General features: G+C 42.8%; 1 protein-coding gene across 2 annotated transcripts in view; it reads left to right on the forward strand.

Moving 5' to 3' along the window:
* TENM1 (teneurin transmembrane protein 1) overlaps positions 1-24,048 on the forward strand; it is a 468,106-nt gene that overhangs the window by 351,042 nt on the left and 93,016 nt on the right. For both annotated transcript variants that reach the window (XM_054996443.1, XM_054996444.1), the window contains one exon: positions 1,674-1,906. In XM_054996443.1, the coding sequence (XP_054852418.1) occupies positions 1,674-1,906 (233 nt within the window). The remainder of the gene's footprint in view (positions 1-1,673; positions 1,907-24,048) is intronic.

A 24,048-nucleotide genomic window follows, 5' to 3' on the forward strand; every position in this document is an offset into this window, starting at 1 on the left:
AGGGAGCTAAATTCTCCTCCCTGTCATATCTTACCTCACTGCATCCCATTGCTTCATGCTTCCCCCCCCCCAGCCCATCTCAAGCCCTGTATGGAAGTTCCATTTGAGAGAAAAAAAGTGCTTGAAGCCACAAGGAACAGTGGAGTGAGGAGGAAGGAGCAGTGAATATTTAGCTCTGTTGACTTGCACACTCTTTTCCATGTGAAAACAGTCCCTCTTAATGCCACTTCAGTGATTAATAGAACGTTGATGTGAAGCCTGAACACGGGGCTCTCCCTTCAGATCTAGTTGGTTCTGAGCAGAGTTTCTAAGGCCACAATCCTGGGTGTACTTGGGAACACAATGGGACTTACTTCAGAGCAGGCATGTATAGAATAAAGATGTAAATTGGCTGAGCAAGTAGTGTTCTGTAAATGTATACATGTAGCCAGTTTTATTACATTTTTATACATCGCTACAAGGACTCCTACTATATTAACAAATACTAAAAATATAATTAAAGGTGATTTTAAAACTAAAAATAAAACATTATTGACTAGCACGATGTATCACAGCTCAGTGACCATAATTTTAGAGCTTACCGCTCAAATATGTAAATAATGTGATTTTTTTTTAAAAAATTAAATCTTCACAGTGAGTCACTTTGATGTGCGAAGTATGTCGTGCTAATTCACACCTAGGTGTTTTGACAGTCTCCTTTTTTCTTAGCAACTTATTGTGTGAAATACTTCACCTTTTTTCATACTCTGGAGTTTCTTACAAAAGGACCAGAACTGTTGAGAGCGTTTTTTCAGTGCCCACTCAGAAATCCTTGTATTTATTTGTTTTTTTACTTCATTTATGTCCTGCCTTTCTCCCCAGTGGAGGCCCAAAGCAGCGTACGTCTTTCTCCTTTCCTCCATTTTACCTGCATAACAATCCTGTGAGGTAGGTTAGGCTGACTGTGTGAACAAGGCTAGGGTCACTCAGCGAGCTCCCATGGCAGAGTAAGGATTTGAACCTGGATCTCCCAAATCCTCGTATGACATTCTGATCACTACACCACACTGGCTGTTGTAGTGCTTTAGATTGTAACTTTTGTACAACTTACACATTTTATAATTTGGGTTTGTTAACATACGACATTTGCAGGGGTCATTTCGTAGAAAAAGAGCTGGAGGAACTCATTAGCGCAACTCATTAGCATAACTCATTAGCATATGCCACGCCTCTTGCCATCACCGGAAGTGTGTCATTAGTATAACTGGTTTGCATATGCCACACCCCCTGACATCACCTATTCTGGCTGTTTTGGACCCAATCCTGGCCATTCAGGGCCGAAATTGGGCCCAAAATGGTCAGGATCAGGCCACTGATGAGCAGGAGAGTGATCCACCACCCGTCAGAAGCCCGATCTGGACCCTTTCGGCCCCAATCCAGGCCGAAACGTGCCCAAAATGGCTGAGAGTCAGGTGGGCGGGGCTACCTGACATGTGACCTCTTTGGGGAACTGCCAGAACTGCGTTCCTGTGCGTTCCCCCTCGAAATGAGCCCTGGACATTTGTATAAAAAGCAATTGCTTTTTGAAAAATCTTTTGTGAGGAGGTGAGGCAGTGTATTTAAAGCTCCAGGAGGAAAAAAAAGAATGTTAGATGACTATTAATTTCAGACTTTCTTCTTCTCTGCCTTATTAGCACAAGTCCAGCTCACAAATACTACCTGGCTATGGACCCTGTGTCCGAATCTCTTTACTTGTCCGATACAAATACCAGGAGAGTTTACAAAGTGAAATCGCTCAGTGAAACCAAGGATTTGGCCAAGAACTATGAGGTGGTGGCAGGAACAGGGGACCAGTGTCTTCCTTTTGACCAGAGCCATTGTGGAGATGGAGGACGGGCGTCGGAAGCATCACTTCACAGTCCCCGAGGTAAGAAAATAACAAAGTTATTCAGTCCAAATTTTTAAGATTCTTATTTGGAGTACCTCGGTGTATACCCAATGCTATGCTTAGACTTGAGGCAGACTTGGTAACATTCGAATCGCGGGTTTGGTTGCAAGTGATATGTTTCTGGTTGAAGTTAAATTGGCACCCTCCCCAGATTAACTTCTTTAATTTTTGTGGATAGTTTTTGATCAAGGTGAGTGGGAGCAATAGAGGACAGGCTCCGTTTTTTAGGTTTCTCTAGTACAGCGCATTTACATCAGGGCTATCAAGGAAACAAAACAAGAATTAAACAGAGATTACAGGATATGTCTGTCTAGGTGGACAGATCTCAAACCCATCTTGTCCCGGCAGTGGGGAATTACAACCAAAATTTTGTTCCACTTTCATACCTCCATATGTAGAATTCCCTAAACACTATAGACCTTTTACCCTTACTTGACTTAATGCTGTTCTGGATGGGAGATAAATTCGCATTCCATACAAGGAGTGTCTCTGTCAATACCATTCTGGTATGGTAGAAACAATGGAGCGTGTCCTCTTATGCTATTTTACCAGAACATCCAGAATGTATATATTATTCCACTTATGCACAATTATCCTGGTAGATCAATTTTTTTATTTCACACCTTCTTGGTGATTGTTGTAATGAAATCTCTTTTAAAGTAGCTAGATTTTATGCTCTGGCATGTATAATTAGGCAGAAGAACATGGCTTGTTTTAGCTAATTTTAATTAAGACCTGTATTTTATGCTTAGTACATTTTATATATTTATAACATGTATTCAAATGTGTATGTCTGTCGATGATTTTGATTCCAAATTCTGATCTTGGATCGTAACAGTAATCAATCAACCAACCAATCAATCAATCAATGTCAAGTGAACCAGTTGGCCTTTTACTGCAGCATATTTTTTTCCAATGTTATAAATGAAATTGTGGGAAATATGTTGAATAGCTCTATATTTTCCTATAAGAGTTACAAGAAACATTCATGATTTATTCCAGTGGGGTAGCTGTATTTGTTTGAAATGATAACAAAGCCTGTGGCATCTTAAAGATGAATATGTTTATTGTGCCATATACTTTCATGATTCAGAGCCCGCCACACCTGATATATGAAGTTCATATGGGAGAGAGAGGTACACCTAGAGCGACAAATGGAAAGCCCTGACCTGGATGGCCCAGGCTAGCCCAGTCTCATCAGATCTCAGAAGCTAAGCAGGGTCAGCTCTGATTGGTACTTAGATGGGAAGTCCAGGGTCTCTACGCAGAAGGAGTCAATGGCAAACCACCTCTGTTCATCTCTTGCCTTGAAAACCCCAGCAGCAGTTGCCATAAGTCAGCTGCAACTTGATAGCATTTTCCACTATCACAAAAGGTAGAAAGACTGTCTTGGGGAATTACAAAAAGAGGTCAAAACTTCCCATTTCTTAGGGCAAGTTGTGTAACATATTTCAAAGTCCAGATGAAAGCAAGATGTAGTCAGAAAAGTTAACGAGCCACTGTTGAGGAATTGTCAAGTAGGATGAATCTGAAGCACGTGCATAAAACCTGTAAGGAAGAACGATATTTTTTGTAGCATGACCTGACTGCCTCCAAGCCCCAGTTGAGTCTGTCTGGCAGTGCTGGATCTGCGTATCAGTTCCAACTCAACAACTTTTTAACTGAAATTTCCTTCTAACATTTTGTGCAGAAGTACTGCATCCTTTAGGCCCGTTCCCAAATATCCAGGGAGACTGTAATGCTTGTGACTTAGCAAAGGTCACTGATGTTTGAATCTTTAATTTAAAACACAGTGTCACAACTTTCCCATTCTTTAACGTTTCCTTTGGCTGGCAAATAGAGGAGTCTGAGGACGAGTCCTTAAAACCCACAGCTTCTGTGGAAATTATCCTTCGGCTGCAGGATGGCGGTTCCGCATGCTTGTAGATCCACTTCCCTTACAATTTTCCATTGTAACTCACCTGTTCTTCATGATGAATTATCAAAGGTACATAACCATATAAAGCAACCGGGATATTCATCAACATTCGGCATATAAAGATCCATCACTGTTGGCTGTCGGCTGCAGATTGTTCATTTGTCATGTCAGTAAGACTTTACACCACTACAGTTCCATTAACTTCTGTCACTGAACATGGTAATCCTCTGAAAACATATTTGTACTAAAGAAATTGGCATTATTTCTCTACTATTTATTTATTTAGCTGCTGGAGCTTTGTGGCCTCAAGATACTACCGTCATAAATTCATGTGATGCTATGAAGCATCAGTTGTATCAAAATCCATCCTTATATTTAATGTTAACCATAAACAATAGAAACCATGATACCTTTCATGCAAACTGGAAGTTTGTGGAAACTACAGCCATGCCTCAGTCAAATATGGCAGTGTTGTGCATTGAAATATGGGACCAATCCACTGTCCTAGGAAAGAGGATGGGGTGGGGGGGTTAGTTTCAAAAGTTTAAGGGCATACAGACGGAGTTCAGAATCCTCCCCATGGATTGCCTCCCCACAAGTCCTCTTCGTTCAGGCTTCTTTCCCCCCTCCTAGTTGATGCCAAAATATCCTTGGCTGGGCACAATGAGCTGCAGAGTCTCTTCTTACTTGTGCACCCACTTTGCTTTTCAAATCTGGCCCCCCACCTCTGTCCCCTCTTTCTGTTTGGGACAGTTCTGTGTTTATCTACTGTTACTATATCTGTGGCATGTTTATCCCATGCTTCCTCTGTGGAGCATACATGGAAATAACCCTGTGAATGGAAGTGATGTTGAGTGTTGAGTTTGGGTTTCATAGCTGAATGGAATGTGATGTTGAGTGTTGAATAGCTGAATGGAAGTGATGTTGAGTGTTGAATAGCTGAATGGAAGTGATGTTGAGTGTTGAGTTTTGGCTTCATAGCTGAGAGTCTCTCTACACGAGACATTGGGAATGCTCAAGTGTAGGGAGATGCAATGTTGGCTGGGAAGGATAGTTTTAAAAGACAGAGCCAAAAGCTCTATAAATTTCATCTCTACACCATAGTAGTTTAAAAAGGCAGAGCCGGCGGGGATCGCTCCTCAGAGGGTTTGTTAATTTCATCTTCACCTCCCAGAGGCTCTGTCAATTTCACTTCCCTTTCTGGAAGGCAAAGATGAAATTAAACCCTCTGAGGAGTGATCTGTCCCTTTAAACTACCCTCCTGTAAAGAGGTGAAATTGACAGAGCCTTTGCCTCTGTTTTTCTAAACTGTGCTTCCTGGCTAACACTATGTCTCCCTATACTTAAGTGTCCCCATGTACGATATCTCGTGTAGAGAGACTCTGAGTGGAGACTCAAACGTGTGCAATTACTGCCATCATAGCAAGTTTGGCCTTCAGTCTGTATACAAATAAGGTCACATCGCAGAGCCTTAGACCAGAGAATACATGTGTGTGTGTGCATGCATAAACACCAACTTTAGATCAACTCATGAACAGCAAATTTACCTTGAAATCTGTGACTGCAGACACCACAGTTTCCACGCTGTTCCATGAATGGGCCCCATGGATGCTAGAAAGTCCGCTTTGTGTGAGGTTGACCAACAGTGCAATCCAAACAGAGTTACTCCACTCTAAGCCCATTGTAGATTATGACCTTATATTAAGTATAAAGTAAGTATAAAAATGGAAAGATTCTTAATCGGTTTGAGAAAATTTAAGAGTAACCAACAGATTGTTCTGCTATGCCACATTTCAGCATAGAGGCCATTAGTATGACTGCAGTGGGCTGTTGCTGCTCCTTTGCATGTAGCTCCTACTGGCCTCCACTCCTTCCACTTCCACTTCTGCTTGTAGCATTAAAGTATGCTTTTGTTAACCTCTTTTACTGTCATGCAGAAGAAGTGCAAAGTCATTTATATCTACTACTGCAGCAAAAGTAGCAAAATTCCAGAACACTTACCATATGTTAGCCTTCTGTTTCCCGAACAACCAAGTTTAAAGACTAACACATTTATTGTGGCCTAAGATTACATGTGCCAGAGCATGCTGGATCTGAAAAAGTGGGATCTAGAGGATAAAATAAAGTGTGCTAGTTTTGAAGGTGCCACAAAAGTCTGTTGTTTCTGAAGCAGCAAACATGCTGCCCCAGCCAAGTGCTTTTCAGATAGATATCTGGCTCTGCATATTGGTAACTAGAGATGGGCATGAATCCAATTACAACCGAAAAAACGCAAGAACCAGGCCGGTTCGTGGTTCGTGAACCACGGTTCGTGGAAGCTCCTTTCTACGAACTTCCACGAACTGGTTACTGGTTCAGGTTCGTTTGGGTCGTATTGGGAAAGGGAGAGTGGCCATTTAAACTTTTCCTGCAGCTTGCAAGCGGCAAGTCCCTTTAAACTATCAGCTGGCAGGCAGTGTGGGGGGGTCCCCCCCTTGCTGCCTGTCAGCTGATAGTTTAAAGGGACCTGCCACTTGCAAGCGGCAGGGCCCTTTAAATGGCCCACAAACCCCAGCCCAACCCCACACTTACCTTGATGACTCCTGTGACTTGCGGCCTCCTCCCCCTCCTCCAGTGAGGGGCGGTAAGGCTGTTTTTGGCCTCCTCTGCCCCTGCGCAGGCCTGCAGAGGGACAGAGCAGGCTGAAAATGGCCTTGCCACCCCTCAAATGGCCGTGCGGCATGGGATTTGGGCAGTTTAAAGGGCCCTGTCATGGGCAGGTCCCTTTAAACTATCAGCTGGCAGGTGGCTAGGGGGGATCCCCACCACCACCTGCCAGCTGATAGTTTAAAGGGACTTGCCACTTGCAAGGCAGGAAAGGCCCCTTTAAACTGTTAAATGCCCCTTTCCCTGCCACTGCTAAGCGGCCAGAAAGGGGTATTTAAACCCCACGAACTGGTTCGTAATTGGCCCCAGTTCTGTGCCAGTTCATGGTACCTGATTCGTGAAAATCCATGAACCAAGAACCTTATGGTTCGGGGTTTTTTTGGTTCATGCCCATGTCTATTGGTAACTGTAATGATTTTAAGTGTGTGTGTATCTTTAAATGCTTAGTGTGTTACAGATGAAGAATGAGGGTGAAAGAGAGGGAGGAGTGAGTAATATGATTAGTTGAGGACTGAGAGTGTGGGCAGAGTGAACTGCAGTTTTTAGTTACTGAGCAGAGAGAGAACATTCGGTCTGGGCAAAGCAAGTGAGCTGTGTGCAGCCCGAGGGTGTCTATGCATTTCTAAGAGAAATATTGATTCTGGCTTAGGCAGGCAACCTGTGTATGCACCTCAGAGAAAGTCTATGTACATTTGAGCGAGTGAGTGATTTATTTGAAGCAGGCAAACTGTGTGTGCCTGAGAGAGAAAGTTTATGTATATCTGTGAGACTGAGCCTATGTAAAGAAACTTTAAGAACTGAGAACCATCTTTGAAACCATCGAGCTTAAGTAATAGTGTGAAACTGATATGCTTCTTGTAAAAATAAAAGTTTGTTTTGTTTTTTCCCATCCAAAAGTATATGTTATTCCTATATCTCATTCCTTTCCTCAGGGCCACATAAGTCCCACGAAGAAGCCTGATGCTTGGACACATTATTAAAGGGGAAATTTAAATGAACTAATTTGGAATATAATTCCAGGTGGCAGCAATCTGCCCAGAGGGGGTAAGAAGAGGGTTAAAGGCAAAAAATCTAACTGAAAAATAAAGTGGATCGTAACAGCAACGTCACCCATGATCATTTTAGTCTCTTTGAGCTATTAGGCAAAAGTGCATCCATCACCTCCATTTTAATCCTGCCCCTTTCCCAAAGAACTCAAATGGACCTGTGTGGTTCTGCCGTCCTTCCCCTTTATTGTCACAACAACCCTGTTAGAAATAGGTGAGACTGAGAGAGAGCAATTAGCTGAAGAGTAGCCTGGAAGTTGAAAGGCTGGATGGGGAGCTGGACCCATTTCTCTTTATCTGATACTCTAACCATGATATTGGCTATCAAGTTCGACATTCACATACAAGGTCGATGCATGAAAGACGTAATACAAATAACTAGCAAAACCCCGTCATAAGTTTGAACTGACTTTGCAAAACAAGACAATTGTGAAAAAGTTGAGCACCATTAATACTCAGTACAAGACGTGTGGAATGGAGGGTGCTGAAATCCTTGCAAAACTGAACTCTTAACTGTTCTGCTTCTGGCTTATTAACCTTCTAAGGTACTGCAAATGCCTAATTAGGAGCTGTGAGGGGAAGTTTGATTTTTCACTCCAGCTCAGAGCTAATAAAGGAAAGCTGTGCAGATCAGTAGACGGTCCAAATGAGCTGTCAGGCAGTTGGATGTCCACAGCACACAAGAACCCTTTTTTAGACACCTAGCTTGCAACAGATTGTAATTATGGTCAGTAGCTTTAACATGTCTTTAATGATGGAAGGTAAGTGTGGAGTAAGCACAAATGAAAGGTTAATCTTCAGACTGCTAATTAATGTGAGAAATCAACTCTAAAGATGGGTGAAATCTGAGGGTATTTTTTTAAAAGATCCTATTGCAGGAAAACAACAGTCAATATATTGTTGGTGACTGAAGTTGATTACATCCAATTAACCAATAATTATCTGTTGGGTCTTACTTACTTATTGGCAGTAGTAGTTAGTGGTGAGAGGTAGTTTTTTCAAAATTACTTGTGTAATTTCTGACTACAGCCTTGTAATCAGTTGAGTGACACTGAAAAGTTTCATGATGGTATTGTTGTTAGGGACAAACCGGTGAGCTGTGGATGCTCACTCCGTCCAGATGGCCTGGGAGAAATTTACAGTATTGTAATAACGAAGGACTGAACATCCCTGTTTACATGGGTCAAAATTCCTGCTAATCGCGTCTTGCAGCAAAAAAAATGTCCATGCATCTCCTCAAATGTCCTTGGAGAGCATAATAAATACTGTCTTAAATTCTGAAAAAGTAAAAAATGACATTATGAAAACATTACCATTAAACAAAGGTCTAGACAAGTCTTGGAGTCTCTCTACACGAGACGCCTTGGTGTGTGTTTGTCAAGTGTAGGGAGACACAATGTTCGCTGGGAAGGATAGTTTAAAAAGACAGAGCCGGCGGAGATTGCTCCTTAGAGGGTTTGTTAATTTTCATCTTCACCTCCCTGAAGGCGCTGTCAATTTCACGTCTCCAGTCTATAAAACTGTGGGATCGCAACCAGAGAGCAGCGAGGAATAGAAATGGGCTGGAGCTGCCTTCCAGAGCTGGGCTTGGACCTGAAGAAGTTACAATGGGCTGAAGTTTCCCTTCTGGCATTTCACAGCCCCTTCACATAGCTCCAGCATATAGCAAAGCCTTTGCCCTGCCTCTGGCTCTGGCTCTTTTTAAGCTACCCTTCCTGGATACATTGCATCTCCTGACATGTGTCCTTCATGTCAGAAGTCTCATGTAGAGAGAATCTTAAAGAGCAAGGTATGTTATCTGGAGGATAAGAATTATACACACAGTTAGGGACTGACATTATCTCAAATACAAGACTTTCAAAAAGCCTGATTTTGTTGTTGTTATTCACATTTTATGATATTTGCTTACTTAATGATAAACAAGACACCTGAATGTATTAATCATACATCAATCCTACTTTAAATTCCTCAGATTTAAATTCCTGCAATTCTTATTTGTGTTAGTTTAGAAAGGACTAGTCAAACGATCTCAAATATGCCAAATCTCTCTAGCCTTGGAATCAGTTAATTAGATACATAATGTATCTTAGCTAATGTACTTTTGAAAGCATCGATGGAAGAAAACTTCCTGCTTTAAAAGATCCATAAGCAGGCAGTAAAAGCTAGTGCCATCATGGTTAAAGTAGTTTTTGCCAACATCAGTTTCCTTTCTATGGCTTTCTGAGTCTGGTTCTTTCCTAGGATAACAAAACAACGATACAAAACTCTTTGACTAGTACAGAGGTATAAAACAAGGTATATATTCCAGGGTGAACAGATTAGGAGGGGGGAAATGAACTATTTAATGGGAAGAAATAGTCTTAGCCAGGGTGGAGCTAGTGGGTACACCCCTTCTGATAGCTTTCTTTTTTTAAAGAGCCTTTTGATTTGTGAGATGGGATAAAGAACACAAGCTTGTTTTAGGAAACTTCCTTATCCAGGTGTGTGAAGAGGGTAAAGGGTAACATAAAGCAGGGATGACCTCAACCTCTTCAGCCTGGGGGCTGAATTATTCCCGATCGTTCTTCCCTCTCTTGCCAATTGATTTCAGAATTTTTCTGTGCCTAGAGGAGGGAAAAATGCATAGCATATCAAGGTCAGCTTTTGTAATGCAAAGATCCAGGCAAGTGTGTGTTGACCCACAGGACAGGATTTCATGTGTAGAGAAACAGGCTAGGAATAAACATCTCTTTGGAAGGTACCTATAAATTATCAGTATGGATCCAGGTAAGTAGCCCCGTGGCACAGACTGGTAAGTGCCAGTACTGCAGCCCAACCTCTGCTCATGACCTGAGTTCGATCCTGGCGGAAGCTGGGTTCATGTAGCCGGCTCAAGGTTGACTCAGCCTACCATCCTTCCGAGGTCGGTAAAATGAGTATCCAGTTTCCTGGGGGTAAAGTGTGGTTGACTGGGGAAGGCAATGGCAAACCACCCCGTAAAAAGTCTGCCAAGAAAACGTCGTGATGCGACGTCCCCCCATGGGTCAGTAATGACTCAGTGCGTGTACAGAGGACAACTTTTACCTTTTTTTTATGATACAGGTGTGCACTTGGGTATGCCATCCCAAAGCACTCCCCAGATTTCTCTTAAAGTGCCTGGAGGTGTCAGTTAGCAAGATCCGAGTCCAGTGGCACCTTAAAGACCAACAAGATTTCTGTGTAAAAGCTTTCAAGAGTCAAGTGCCCTTCTTCAGATACCTGGATGTATATCTTTGGACGTGTCAATTGGTGATATTGGGTGTGACTAATTACCCATGACTAGTAAGTCCATTATCCTGACCTGGTCCAGGTAGTCTGATTTTGTCAGATTTCAGAAGCTGAGGTGGGTCAGCCCTGGTCAGTATTTGGATGGGAGACCACCAAGAAAAGCTAGGGCTGCTAGGCAGAGGCAGGCAATGGGAAACCACTTCTGAAGTCTCAGAAACCCCATGGGGTCACCATAAGTCACCTGTGATTTGACAGCATAAAAAACAGTACATCCATTAATGCAGAAAACATGAGAAATTGGAAGGTCTTTTTTAATGCTAGGAGTGGAGGAAGATGGAGGCCAGCAGACACAATGAGCTCACATAGTATTGTGCAGTATTGTGGCAAACTGCAGTTTAATTGTGGCTTAACATGTTGTCCAATTGTGGTCATTGTCACAAATACTAGATTTCATCTGATAGACTTTGGATAATATAACATCATGGTTTGCGTAGCCCAAATCTACATACAAAGTCATGTTAATTCTGAAACCTGTATTTTCAAGAATGTTGTTTGTTAATCTATCCTATCTTCAGAGATACGGTCATTCACCTTTTAACTGTATCTTATTTTTAGTTTTGTATTATAGTAGCCTATAAATAACTAATTGCATAAAATTGCCTTGTTAGTCTCTAGATGGCAGATTTAATTAAAAGCACCAGAGATGTTTAGAAGCTTAGAAATAGACGACATGTAATTTTCCCTTTTACAACCATAAAATTAACCAATTTGATTCACTTTTCCTATTAAAAGTTTCATGAGAAACTGCAAGTTCTTTCCAAACAAGTTGACATGTTTTGTTTTTCTCTGTAGTTTGAAATGTTTTTGTTCTTAAGAAGAATTGGGGGGGGGGAGTTTCATGTAAAAGTGACTGATATCTTGGAAAAGGACAGATAGACCATTTGGAAAGCTCCATTGTTGTTGTTACCATCGTTACCTAATAAATCCTGACAAAAGAGTAAACATCTAATGAAACAACCGTATAGGTTTAGTTCCTGGGTGGCATGTGAAACTTAAAAAAAGAAGAAGAAATAGATTAGTAATAGAGCTCACTATGTACATTGGATGAAGGAGCCCCGTGGCACAGTGTGGTAAGCGGCAGTACTGCAGCCCAAGCTCTGCTCATGACCTGAGTTTGATCCTGGCGGAAGCCGGGTTCAGGTCACTGGCTCAAGGTTGACCCATCCTTCCATCCTTCCGAGGTCGGTAAAATGAGTACCCAGTTTCCTGGGGGTAAAGTGTAGATGACTGGGGAAGGCAATGGCAAACCACCCCGTAACAAAAGTCTGCCAAGAAAATGCTGTGATGCAACATCCCCCCCATGGGTCAGCTATGACTAGGTGCTTGCACAGAGGACTACCTTTACCTTTTTTAAATGTACATTGGATATCCCACATGGTTAGGGCTGCCAACCTCCATGTGGGGCATGGAGATCTCCCAGAATTACAATGGATCGCCAGACTACAGAGATCAATTCCCCTTAAGAAAATGGCTGTTTTGGAGGGTGGGCATTGTACCCTCCACTGAGGCCCCTGCCCTCTCCAAACCATACTGTCCTCAGTATCTGCCCACAAATCTCCAGGAATTTTCCAAGCTGGTCTTGGCAACCCTGGGCTCTAGGAGACCCCAGTTCAAATCCCTACTCTGCCATTGAAGTTTGCTGGGTGACCTCAGTGTAACCTGCCTCACAAGATGGTTGTTATGGTGAGTGTCATGGGGTTCAGTGAAGGTGAGGACTCCTCGGGAGAAGAGGAGCCTTGTGTAACCAGCCAGGCCAGCTCCAATACAGCAGAAGCCAGCAATCACGAGGAACAGCTGCTGGCAGATCAGAGTCCATGGCCAACAGCTGAGCCAGAAGCCCCAACACCCTTCAGCCCCAACACCACTGGTGAAGCCCAGCCAGCAGTTACCCAAAGCTCTCAGTCAGCAACTGAGCCAGCAGCACCACTGCCCTCCAGTTCCAACACCACTGGTGAAGCACTGTCAAGGACACCCAAACCTCCAGCTTCACCCAGAGAGCGCTGTAGACAAAAGTAACGAGTGGAGCTGCAGGAGAGGCGGCAAAGCCAGATGCCAGCTGCTTGTTGAGAGTGATGAGGAAGTAAGCACAGGATAGCTCCCAAGCAGCTGGCTGCCAGCCCAGCCTCTTTATAAAAGCCTGCCACAGACAACCAGGAAGCGTGAAAGCAACACGTCGGAATCCTGTTCCTGCTGCAGCCACGCCACTGAACCTGGCCTTACTATTGTGACCTTTGGACCGTGCCTGGACTCTGCCTTTGCCTAGTCCTTGGGACTTGCTGTTAGCTGATCTTTGGACTGCCTGGCCTTGCTATCTGGACTCTGGAATGGACTCTGACCTTGCTACTGGACCAGCCCACGACAGTGAGGCTAAAATGGAGAAAGGGAGAGGCTGCTTTGAGAAGAAGAATGGAGTATAAATACTGAAATATATTTTTAAATTGTGAGCTCCCATACCCATAGGAACACACTTTCTGTGCTCACAGAAAAGACTTCGAAAAAACAGAATCCAAACGCCCCACAAACCTTTTGCTAACTGAGACATCGCCAGTGTTCCGTCCCTTTAAGGGTGTGCAGAAATGGCCATAGACCAGTTAAGTCAAAGCATTTAGATTATCAGTGCATCAGGCTTAGACTGGAGTAACTCTTCTTAGGATTCCAGTGTATATTGTTTATTTCCACTGAAGTTGAGGGTGGTACTTTATATTTTAAAACTTTGGCTGATTCCACACACATTGGATAATGCACTTTCAATGCACATTATCAATCGTTTGAGGTGGATTTTTTGTTCCGCACGCAAAAAAATCCATTCCAAATGATCTATAAAGAGGATTGGAAGTGCATTATCCAACGTGTGTGGAATCACTCTTTGACAGGTCCATAATAATCAAATAATGTAACTCAACATTAGATTTTAAAATAATGTTTAAAAAGCTAAGTATTCACTGACTTCCGCAATTTTACATATGAATGTAACCATAACCAACTGAATGATAAATTATATTTTATATAGGTGGCTTTTTAAAGGATTGAACGACTTTATAGGATGAACTGAGAATTTATCAGCCATGATAGTTAAATGGGATCTCACAGCAGACTTCTGGATATTAGACGTCAGTAACAAGCAACTAATAATGTTATCCTGACCACCATTACACCCTCCTAAGTCCATTGAAGTTAATGTGCTTGGAAGGGTATATAACTAGGCTTAGGGTGGCGCTGTAAGCAATGCCGCCATCTTGCTGAGCCTTCAGGGACATGTGGCTGCCTGGCGCCGCACAAGAAAGCGAGGGGGAGAGAGAGGTTTGAATTAGCAGATTCCTAGAAAGGCAGAATAGACATTTTCTAAATAAATATATTTTTTAATTATTTAAAAAGAAAAAAATATAACAATAGAAACTTACAGAGGCACTACATTTAAAATTAAACTAATAGAAAAATACATTCAAAGTATGTAACAGAACAGCTAAATTATATAATAGCTCTCATTCCCTCTCCTTAGTTGTTTATACCCAGACTTCAGTATCAACAATTTTTAATTAATCATTTCTCCTTTGTTTTATCTTTTGATCTTTGTATCAAGTTACGTTAATTGAGCTTAGTTTTAACCTAAGTAATCAAAGAAATCTTTCCATTGTTTCCAAAATTCAGCTATTGGTCTATTATGCATGTAAGAAGTTAATTTGGCCATAGATGCACATTCATAGATCTTGTCTGTCCACTCTGACATGTCAGGACACAGATCTGTTTTCCATTTCGCTGCATATAGGACTCTAAATAAATAAAATCTGAGATGCTTGCAGAAAGTAAAAAAGATAATATCAACATACCGTTATGCCTATGACTTAAATAAAACAAAAAACTGTCCATCTTTTGTAGTAATATTTACAAAGATGGAAAGGTTGAAATTACGTGAGTCAACTCCGGCAGGCGCTCAGTGCTCTTCAAAACTGGGCATCCCCATCCTTTTAAAATTCTCAAGTCTCTTTGGATTTCCAGTATTTCTCCATTTCAGCTGCAATCTTTTACCCAGAACACCTTCATGGATGCCAATGAAGTGCAGTCCAACATGAACTTTACAAGACAGGCAGCTTACAAGCCATAAAACGTCCTGATTTTCATCGAAGAGAGGCGAGTTCCATTTAGCAAGCTGCCAGGTGCGCACGATCCTTATTCCAAGTAACTAGGCACTCTAAAATGTTAGTTCTCGCTGCAATTTTTTTTTCGAATGACTCAAGTAGTTATATATATTCCTTTTAATTAAGTAAAACACCACATTTACCTAATTTGCATTCCTCATGGCAAGTTTCCAGAAGTACTCACTATAATTCAGCCTGGAAAACGAATGGAAATTCAAACCAACCCACCATGAACATAATTAGTATCCTTCTTGTTAAGCTCAGGAAAAGTATTCACTGATTTAGAACATGTCGTTATTAAGGGCGGTTGATTGCTTCCCAGGCCTGTATAGACAGCACTGTGTAGCCAGGAATTGGAAGAAGCTTTATGTAATCACTTTCTGTGAAAAGTTTAATAAAAACAACCTTTTCGGCAAATACACTGTGAAAAGCCAGTGTACACTGACACACCCCCAATGCAGAAAATGGTCTATAGATCCAAAATAATTCACTTAAAAGAAATATTATTCTTTATTTATATGTGTTATAAGAATACAAGTCTGGTTTCTCTTTTGCAACTCTGGCAAGGTCTTCTGGATGACAAGCAATAGAGCAAGGCCACTACTTTTTTTAAAAAAATTGCTAGTATTTTGTTAAAACAGAAAAGGGGATACAGAAAAAACAAGGAACAAAGAAGGGACAAGAAAAACAAATACAAAGCTGAGCACTACAAGGATTATCAAAATACAGAGTATAAAAATCACAACCTTTAAAAATATTAGAATAACATTTGAGACTAAGGTATATATTTTCAAATAAACAACACATGCAGAATTCAAAGCTATTTCTACTCCTAAAGAATGAAAATGTCATTATTACTCCTATCTTATCATTACTTTTTACTTACATAAAGGCCATCACTTTTAGAGCCTAATATATATGCCAGCAATTAAAGTGGGCATGAACCCATCCAGAAAGGATGCTTGTATGTCAGATTTGATGGGAAAGGACACTCTGTCCTCTGTTGGAGGAATCGTGGCTCCTAGATAGTTATACCATTTTCATGCAAGCAAGATAAGCCTGGAATAGGAGTGTGCACCTGAAAAATATTCGGAAAAAGCCCCGAAATCTGAAGCAGCATGTTGGCGCGGCTGGCCAGCAAAGAGGGCCTTCCCTGTTGCTGTGCAGCCATGGCCATGCAGCCGTGGCTGGCCAGCAAAGAGGGACTTCCCTGCTGCTGTGCAGCCATGGCCATGCAGCCGTGGCTGGCCAGCAAAGAGGGACTTCCCTGCTGCTGTTGCCGTGCGGCCATGGCCGGCGCAGCTTGCTGGCAGAGAGGGCCACTGCTGCCGCCACCAAAGACCAGTGGGCAGGAGGGAGGTTGCCTCCTCCAGCACGGTGCCAGCGGTAAGTGGGGATGGGGAAAAGCGGGGGTGGGGGTGGTGGGGTAAAGGAGGGAAAGTTTAAAGGGCCCTGCCACTTGCAAAAGGACCCTTTAAACTTAATCCCCGGAGGCCCCGAAGTTTCCTGAAGCATTATGAATGTTTTGGAAAGCTTTGCTTTGGGATTTCTGAATCAGGGCCAGCATGCTGGCCTCAATTCGGAAATCCTGAAGCTTTCTAAATCGGGACCCATTCAGGTATTTTACCCAAATCGGATACCCAAAGTGCACACCCCTAGTCTGGAATGCTCTGCCTGGCTCAGTTATATATCTATTCTATCAGGCTGATCCCCCCACCCCATCTTTCTCCCCGGTGTGTCCGGTCTTTTTTGATTGGGAAATACATATAGGATGTAAAGGGTGTAACTCAGGTTAAGATGCAAGGTCTTGCATCTTATTCCTTAAGCTTACTTTTATTGTCTTATATTTACAGTTTCTACCAGATGCAATGACAGGCATAGAGGTTTTTTTTTAAGAATTAGAGAAATAAATGGGCTTTCACTGACCATTATAGTGGAATCTCCATAGTCGGAGGTAATTGTTTGTTTGTTGCATTTATATTCCGCTTTCCCCACAAACAGGCTCAAAGCAGATCACATTGGAGTATAAAAACAAGGTAGCAAAATAGATAAAACAATTCCAGCTAATAAAACTCAGCAACATTCATATTTCACAGTCCCACAACAACCAGAACTCATGGGCTAGCTGTCAGTGTTATACAGACCGGGGGGACAATGTACCCCTGAATATCAGTTGTTAGGGTTATGAACAACAAAGAAGGACTGTTGTCTTCGTGCCTTTTTGGAGGGCTTCCTCAGTGTCTGGATGGCCAATGTTAGAGCCAGGATACGGGACTTCATGTGCCTTAACCAGATCCTGCAGAGATCTTCTTACATTCTTAATATGAACATTCAGGATTGTTTGTTTCCCGCATTGCTTTCCTCATTTGTGTCTTAAGCATGCAGAAGGGAGGGGGGTGAAGAAAAAGCCACACAAATACCTCTGAAACGACCAAACACAGGCCGTCACAGCTGGCAGGCTGCATGTTTCCAAAGAACTAAAGTAGGACTTTCCATTCCTGCCTGCTTGAAATTCAGATAGATAAAAATGGCACCTTTTTGTACGTATGGCGCCTTTTTGTATGTTTGTTTCTTAGGTATCTCAGGGTAATGGAAAGCACAATGTTGTCAGCTGTATAGATTGTAGCAATTCAGCTAGGGCATGAGAACAAAAACATGGGAAGAGAAGTTGCCTGCTGCTTCAGGCTGCAATCCATAAAACAATTGCACATCAGTTGTCTCTCTTCTATTGACTCCAGTGGCACAGTGACGGCTTCAGGCAAGTGTGCTACATTTCATGTCTTACGGATTTCAGCCAGATGCTCATGTATATCTGTTGCATTTTGTGAATTGATGGTCGGGACTTTGCTAGGAACGCAATTATATGTTTTAAGGAATGAAATGAGAGGGGAAAGCAGCTTCTAAGAAATAATACAAGATTGATCTTTGGTCTCCTTTCGCACCATTTCATGGAGCTGCTTTCCCACGGTGGATGAACGCCTCCACAGCACTAATTTGATCACCCTCCTAACTGTGGGTCAGTATTGGCTCTGGAAACGATACGGTATGGGAGTGCACATATGGCTCACTTCTTTCTGGCGTGGGCTGCCTTTATAGAATCTCAAACTGATGGGAAATGACAGGAAGAAAGATGAGGTTTCAGTGTTTGGATTTTCTTCTATGTAGATGCCCAGGCCAGCCCAATCTTGTCAGATCTCAGAAGCTAAACTGGGACTTCCTTGATTACTAATTGGATGGGAGACCTTCAAAGAAGAAGACCAGGGTTGCTATGCGGAGGCAAAAAATGATAAAGCACCTCTGTTAGTCTCTTGCCTTGAAAACCCCAGCAGAGGGTCACCATAAGTCAGGTATGACTTGACGGCATTTTCCATCACCACCAGATACTGACTGCATTTCTTCAAAAGCCGATGAGAGACTTAAGGCCTCTGTGTCTGTCTGTGTTTAGCGACCGTCCCATTGCTGTTGAAGATCTGTGGGCAAATTTTGTTGACTGTTCTTGGTAGTCTGGCATGGCATGAGATACGACTGTACCGATTCTGTTTGAAGCATTGCATGCTAACATAAACGGACAAGGATGGTCGAAGTGTACAAGCACAATGTCTGATGTAGTTGATTTATTTGAGTGTGAGTGTATTGGGCCAGCCTGGGCTCAGTGACAGCGACGACTCCTTGGGAGAAGAGAAGCCCCATGTAGCCAGCCAGGACTCAGAAGAAGAGGAGCTGCCGGCTGATCAGAGTGCTCGACCAGCAGCTGGGGCAGAACAACCAGCACCTCGCAGCCCTGAGACAACAGGTGAAGCTCAGCCAGTTGTTTCCAGCCCTCCAGGATCACCCATACGCTTTGAGCGCCACAGACGGAGAAGAATGGAGCTACAGGAGAGATGATGCAGTGCACGTCTCCTGACCCAACACCAGCTGCTTGCTGATGACAGCAGCGAGTAGCTGCAGAATTGTGGCCAAGCAGCTGACTGCTAACACGGCCCTATAAAACAAGGCTATAAAATCAGTCGTAAGGGACTATTGGGTATGGAAGCAACATGGCAGAATCCTGCTACTGCTGTGACCACTTCACCAAACCTTGCCTTGTTTCTGTGACCTTCAGACAATGCACTGACTCTGCCTGCATCTAGCCCCTGAACTTGCTGGTAACTGACCTTTGGGCCTCCTGACTTTGCTATTTGGGCTGCCCTCTGACTGCGCCATAGACAACTCTCAACTCAGCACTGACCTTGGAATGGACTTTGGCCATGCTACTGGACTAGCCCATGACAGCGAGAGAGCCGTTTCATAGTCACACAATCAAACTCCAATTTTTGATCATTCTGTCAGAGAGGACAAAGGATACTTGCTCTGGCACAAATCAGTTATTGCAATATACAAACTCTAGAGCTGGTCTAAGCTGAGAGGCATCCTTTGGCTGCAGAACATCAGCGATATGTTACGTTCCAGCTCAATTTTGAGGGTTCTGTGTTGAGCTCCTCTTTGGTGTTGTATCAAACAGGACACAGTTATTATCAGACAGCACTTTGTTCTTGGTGTATCTTGCAGAACTCACTCCCTCGCCTATTTCCATATAGCAAGAGCTCAAGTTATTCCAGGCTTGTCATTGTGGCACAGGCTTTTTCAGCAGTGGTGCAAGGTGTGCTTTAGATACTCTTTCCATCACCATCTGCAGATAGGCCTGTGACAAATAAGTCCTGCTGACCCCCTTTCCTCCTATCAGTCTGACAAATTCGTCATCAGTGTGTGGTAGTGGATTCATGACTGGATTTGTGGTAGCATTTAGGTCACATACTCACATACACATGTGCATACAATTGGACTTGCCTGCACACTCCATTTGCCTTCTGAGAGCATGAGTTCCTTTTAGAAACAGTTCTATACAGTATCTACTTTTGGCCAAATCCTGTGGGAGACAGAGAGCCAAACTACACAAGACTCCTAACACGTGTTCTTCACGTTTTGCGTCCCACAAGGTTCCATTGGTAATGTAGTCTTACAAAGAACAGCTTCTCCATGCGATTCTCTGCTGGGGGAGGAGTGGGGGGGATTCTCTTTCTGTCTCTTGCACAAAGCCTCTGATCAGGTTTTTCTCTGGGAGCTCGGGGGCAGGGGAGTGGACATAACAGAAGGCAAGAAATCCAGGGTGGCTTTTGCAAAAGAAAGAGGAGGAAAGAGAATCCCTCCCACCGCTCTTCTCCTTGGTAGAGAATTTCATCACGGATTCTCTTTCTCTCTTGCAAAGCTACCCTGGATTTCCTGCTCCCTGTTACATTCACCCCTCACTCACCCCTGAACTCCCAGTGGAAAACCCAAGTGGAGGCTTTTGGCAAGAGACAGAAAGAGAATCCTCCCCCCACACCGTTCTTCCCACGATGGAGAATTGCATGGAGCAGCTGTTCTTTGTAAGACTACATTACCCAGGGAACCTTGCAGGACCAGACATGCACCTGGGCATCTCATGTAGTTTCCATCAGAGTTTAACTTAGCAAAACATGAACTGTACATTCTGTGCTACTGATTTTTTTTTGCCCTTAATATGTTTAGTGCTTTCTATGCCATCCTTAAACACTTCTGATGTCTGACTCAATATAGTTTCCAGTTGCTCATTGACTCTTGTAATGGGTCCTGGAAGAAATGATGGCAGCATCTTTATAGATTTCCAATGGAGGGGAAGTTTATTTACCCCATAAAGCTGGTTTCCCCTTTCTCAGCGACATTCTAATTCAGCAAATGGTTGTTTACAGATATGCTACCCGTTAACTTCTATCACCCCCATGGGCACAGCAATGTCTTCTTTAGTTTGAAATCTCAAACATTTTCTCCAGTGCTTCATGTGAATGGACAGGTGCAGCAGCCTTTGCATCTAGTTACCTCTTGAACACGATTCCAGCCACCCTTCAGAGGCTAGCAACATCTTAACTATTTCATTAATTGATTAGGGCCACACTACATTGCCCCTGGAGTTCCGTAAGTGGAAGTCTCAATACATAACTTGGCCCCCAAAATGCATTGGAAGGGGGGGGGGGAGAAGAGTCAAAGCTGCATTGGAGGGCAAAGAAGGATTTGACTCTTTTCTACCCTACCTGTATTGTGCCTGTTGTCCCCCCCCCCCCCCGCTGTGCCTAAAAGCAGCCTGAAATGTTTTCAATCAAGGAAATGGCAGAGGGGAAGAATTAACCACTTTTCCCACAGCCCTAATCCAGACACCTCCACCCTGCAGCTACATTTTAGATCCAGATTACATGTCTGGAATTCCAGTCACAGACAGATGTGTACTTTGGCTCATAGTGTGAAGTCGAGCTACTCAATTTAGTGGGGAACCATTGACAGATCTCTTAATGTTTTTTTTTTAATATTAAAAAGCAGCCACAGGGCAGGAAGTGTTTATATTGAGGCTGATCAGGTTGTTCCAGACTTAAATTTTCTTAGGGTTTCAGCCCGTTCCAACCTCCTGTTTCTCTGCCCCTCCCAACAAAGTTTCCACTATTGTTTGCCCCATAGGCCTTGGCAGGAAAAAGACGGGCCTGTGATGTACTTGTTTGTTCCCTAAGGTAGCTAATATCAACTCAGTGAGGATGATTTCTATCAGGGAAACCATATGGGTCTTTCTGATCTCAATTTTGCTCTCCTAATCCCAATGAGATTGCTTTTTAACCTTTTAAAATGAATTGGCAGATCCGGTCGTGGACTTATCTTGAATTGCTGCTGTTTGCATTAAATAAATGGACACTGGTGTTTCTATTCGGGTTGCCAGGGCTCCCTGCCCTCCTGGTGGGGGGGGGGCACTCTTTGCACACACGCACTCCTGAGGCATCGCGATGAATGAATGAATGAATTTATTTGCGGTCAGAGACCGTAACAATGACAATACATCCTTATCGATTAATAAAATAATTAAATCCAGCGTAAAAATGTAAAGGGCATAAAAATACATTTAGCATTTAAAATCTTATCTTAAAATGTATATAGTTCTCGGAACCGCAGGAATTCTAATATTTAAAACATTTAAAATAGTTAAAATTTAAAATAGTTAAAACCGTAAAAAGAACAGGAGACTATGTATGGCTATTCTTTTTATTATGGAATTTAACCAAATAGAGTCAGAATTGGGTTATTTGCCTGGAGATAGTTGGATTTTCATCAATTAGGAGTTTCTCCAGGCAGGCCTTATTTGCCTCTGCAATTTCCCCTCTAGGAGTGGGAAAATAAACTTGTCCCTATAGACTCGATGGAAAGGACAACGAAAGAAGATATGAATAAGTGATTCCACTTCACCAATGAAGCAACGGCAGCGTCTATCCTCATATGGGATCTTTCTATACTTCCCTTCAATGACCATTGAAGGGATAACTTCACATCGGGCCAGGGTGAAAGCTCTTCTATGAGATGGGACATCCAAACGAGTGAGATATCTGGCCATACCCATAACACGCCTAGATTCCCTAGGGGCCATAAAATGAGGAGATTGAGCTAAATCTCGTTGGCACTCTATGTCTCTCACCCTTTGTTTAACAATACTTTCTGCCTGGTCACTGCCCTGAGTCAGTAGGTTGTCGGGCGAGAGTCCCAATCTTTCTAGGTTGCTCTTAACCATCCGCATCCACCTAGGCTGGTAAGGATCTTGGTTTATTAGAGGGAGGAGGGCTTTTTGATTGTTACATATCTTGAGCCACTGATAAACAGAAGATAGCAATATTCTGGCTTCAATTCTCATTTGGCCTGTTTCTAGCCGTAGGAGGGCATTTGGCACTCCTGGGGGTACCTGTAAGACAGCACAGATAAATTTGGACCGAATCTTCTCAAGAATTCGCAAATTATCAGCGGATATGCCCAAATTAATACCATATAGGAGTTGCGCAAGGGCTTTAGCGATGATGTCACTTCTGGGAAGTGCAGGCCCGGGAGCACTCCTGTGCTTTGCACGGGGCCAATTTGTGGCCCAAATCGGCCTGGTGCAAAGCCTGCGAGCCCTCCCAGGGCAGTGCGATGACATCACTCCTAGGAGTGACATCGTCGTGCCACCCTGGAAGCGTACCTGGGAGTCCTGTTCTCCACCTTTCCCCCCCCCCCCATTGGCCAGGTGAGTGGAGACAGTAGATGGGAGCGGGGGGAATCCATCCTAATTTCTCTTGATACGTTGTTTAGGTTTTTCTGACTTCCTTGCAGCAACCACATTCCCTTAGACTATGGCACATCTTGTTGCACTTCTTCCATTTTTAAACATCTCCAGGGGATGGAAGTCCCCTTCCTCACAGATATCATAAGCCCCTGAAAGAAACCATTTTGTCTTTTTTTGGTAAACATTTTTTGCATTTCCCCTCCTGTAATTCTGTTTTGAACTTGCGTGGCGTACCTTACTAAACCTTCTTTCCTGTGCTCCTCTGGTTTGTTTGAAAGCAAAGCTATCTTTAGTTATAAGCCTCTTTTGCATACTTTCACTGTGAAGTTCATGTACAGATTTGCCTCGTAGTGCATCATTAATGTCACAGTGTTCTGAAAGCTTTTAAAATCCTGCTGCAAATGGAGAAACATTTAGCTTCAAGCTGGTTGTCCTTGTGGAACCTGAATCTTCTTGCTGTAATCAGAGACTTTGGATAATAGATACCTCTTTAGAAGAACCAAATGGCATAATACGAACACAGCACCGTTTGAAATAAAGCTCAGCTGACTTTGTCACAACTCGGAGTCAAGTTAGTTTTGTGCTTTCTGGATGGATGGCTTAATTGCTGTGGTTTGTTTTTAAAATGATGTGTGTATTAAAGCCACCTCAGACGGTTGGGAGAGGCATGGTAGAAATATTTGAAATAGATAAGTAGGTAGATAGAACATCATTGAGTCTCATGGGACTAAATTAGTTTTTTCTCCAAGGATTAATTTGTTTTTATTTTTGTTTTTGTTTTTTTGAAAAAAAAATTATTGGATGGTTCAACATATACATTTAACACTTTAATAAACATTAATTCTTTGCTTTATGTATCCTGTCCCACCCTTTCCCTCCCCCCTTTGAGTAACTTCCAACAGTTTTCCATTCCCCATTTTAATCCTACCTATCCCTTAAAAACCATT

Source organism: Eublepharis macularius, chromosome 13 (assembly GCF_028583425.1).
Source record: "Eublepharis macularius isolate TG4126 chromosome 13, MPM_Emac_v1.0, whole genome shotgun sequence".
NCBI classification, from domain to species: Eukaryota; Metazoa; Chordata; class Lepidosauria; order Squamata; family Eublepharidae; genus Eublepharis; species Eublepharis macularius.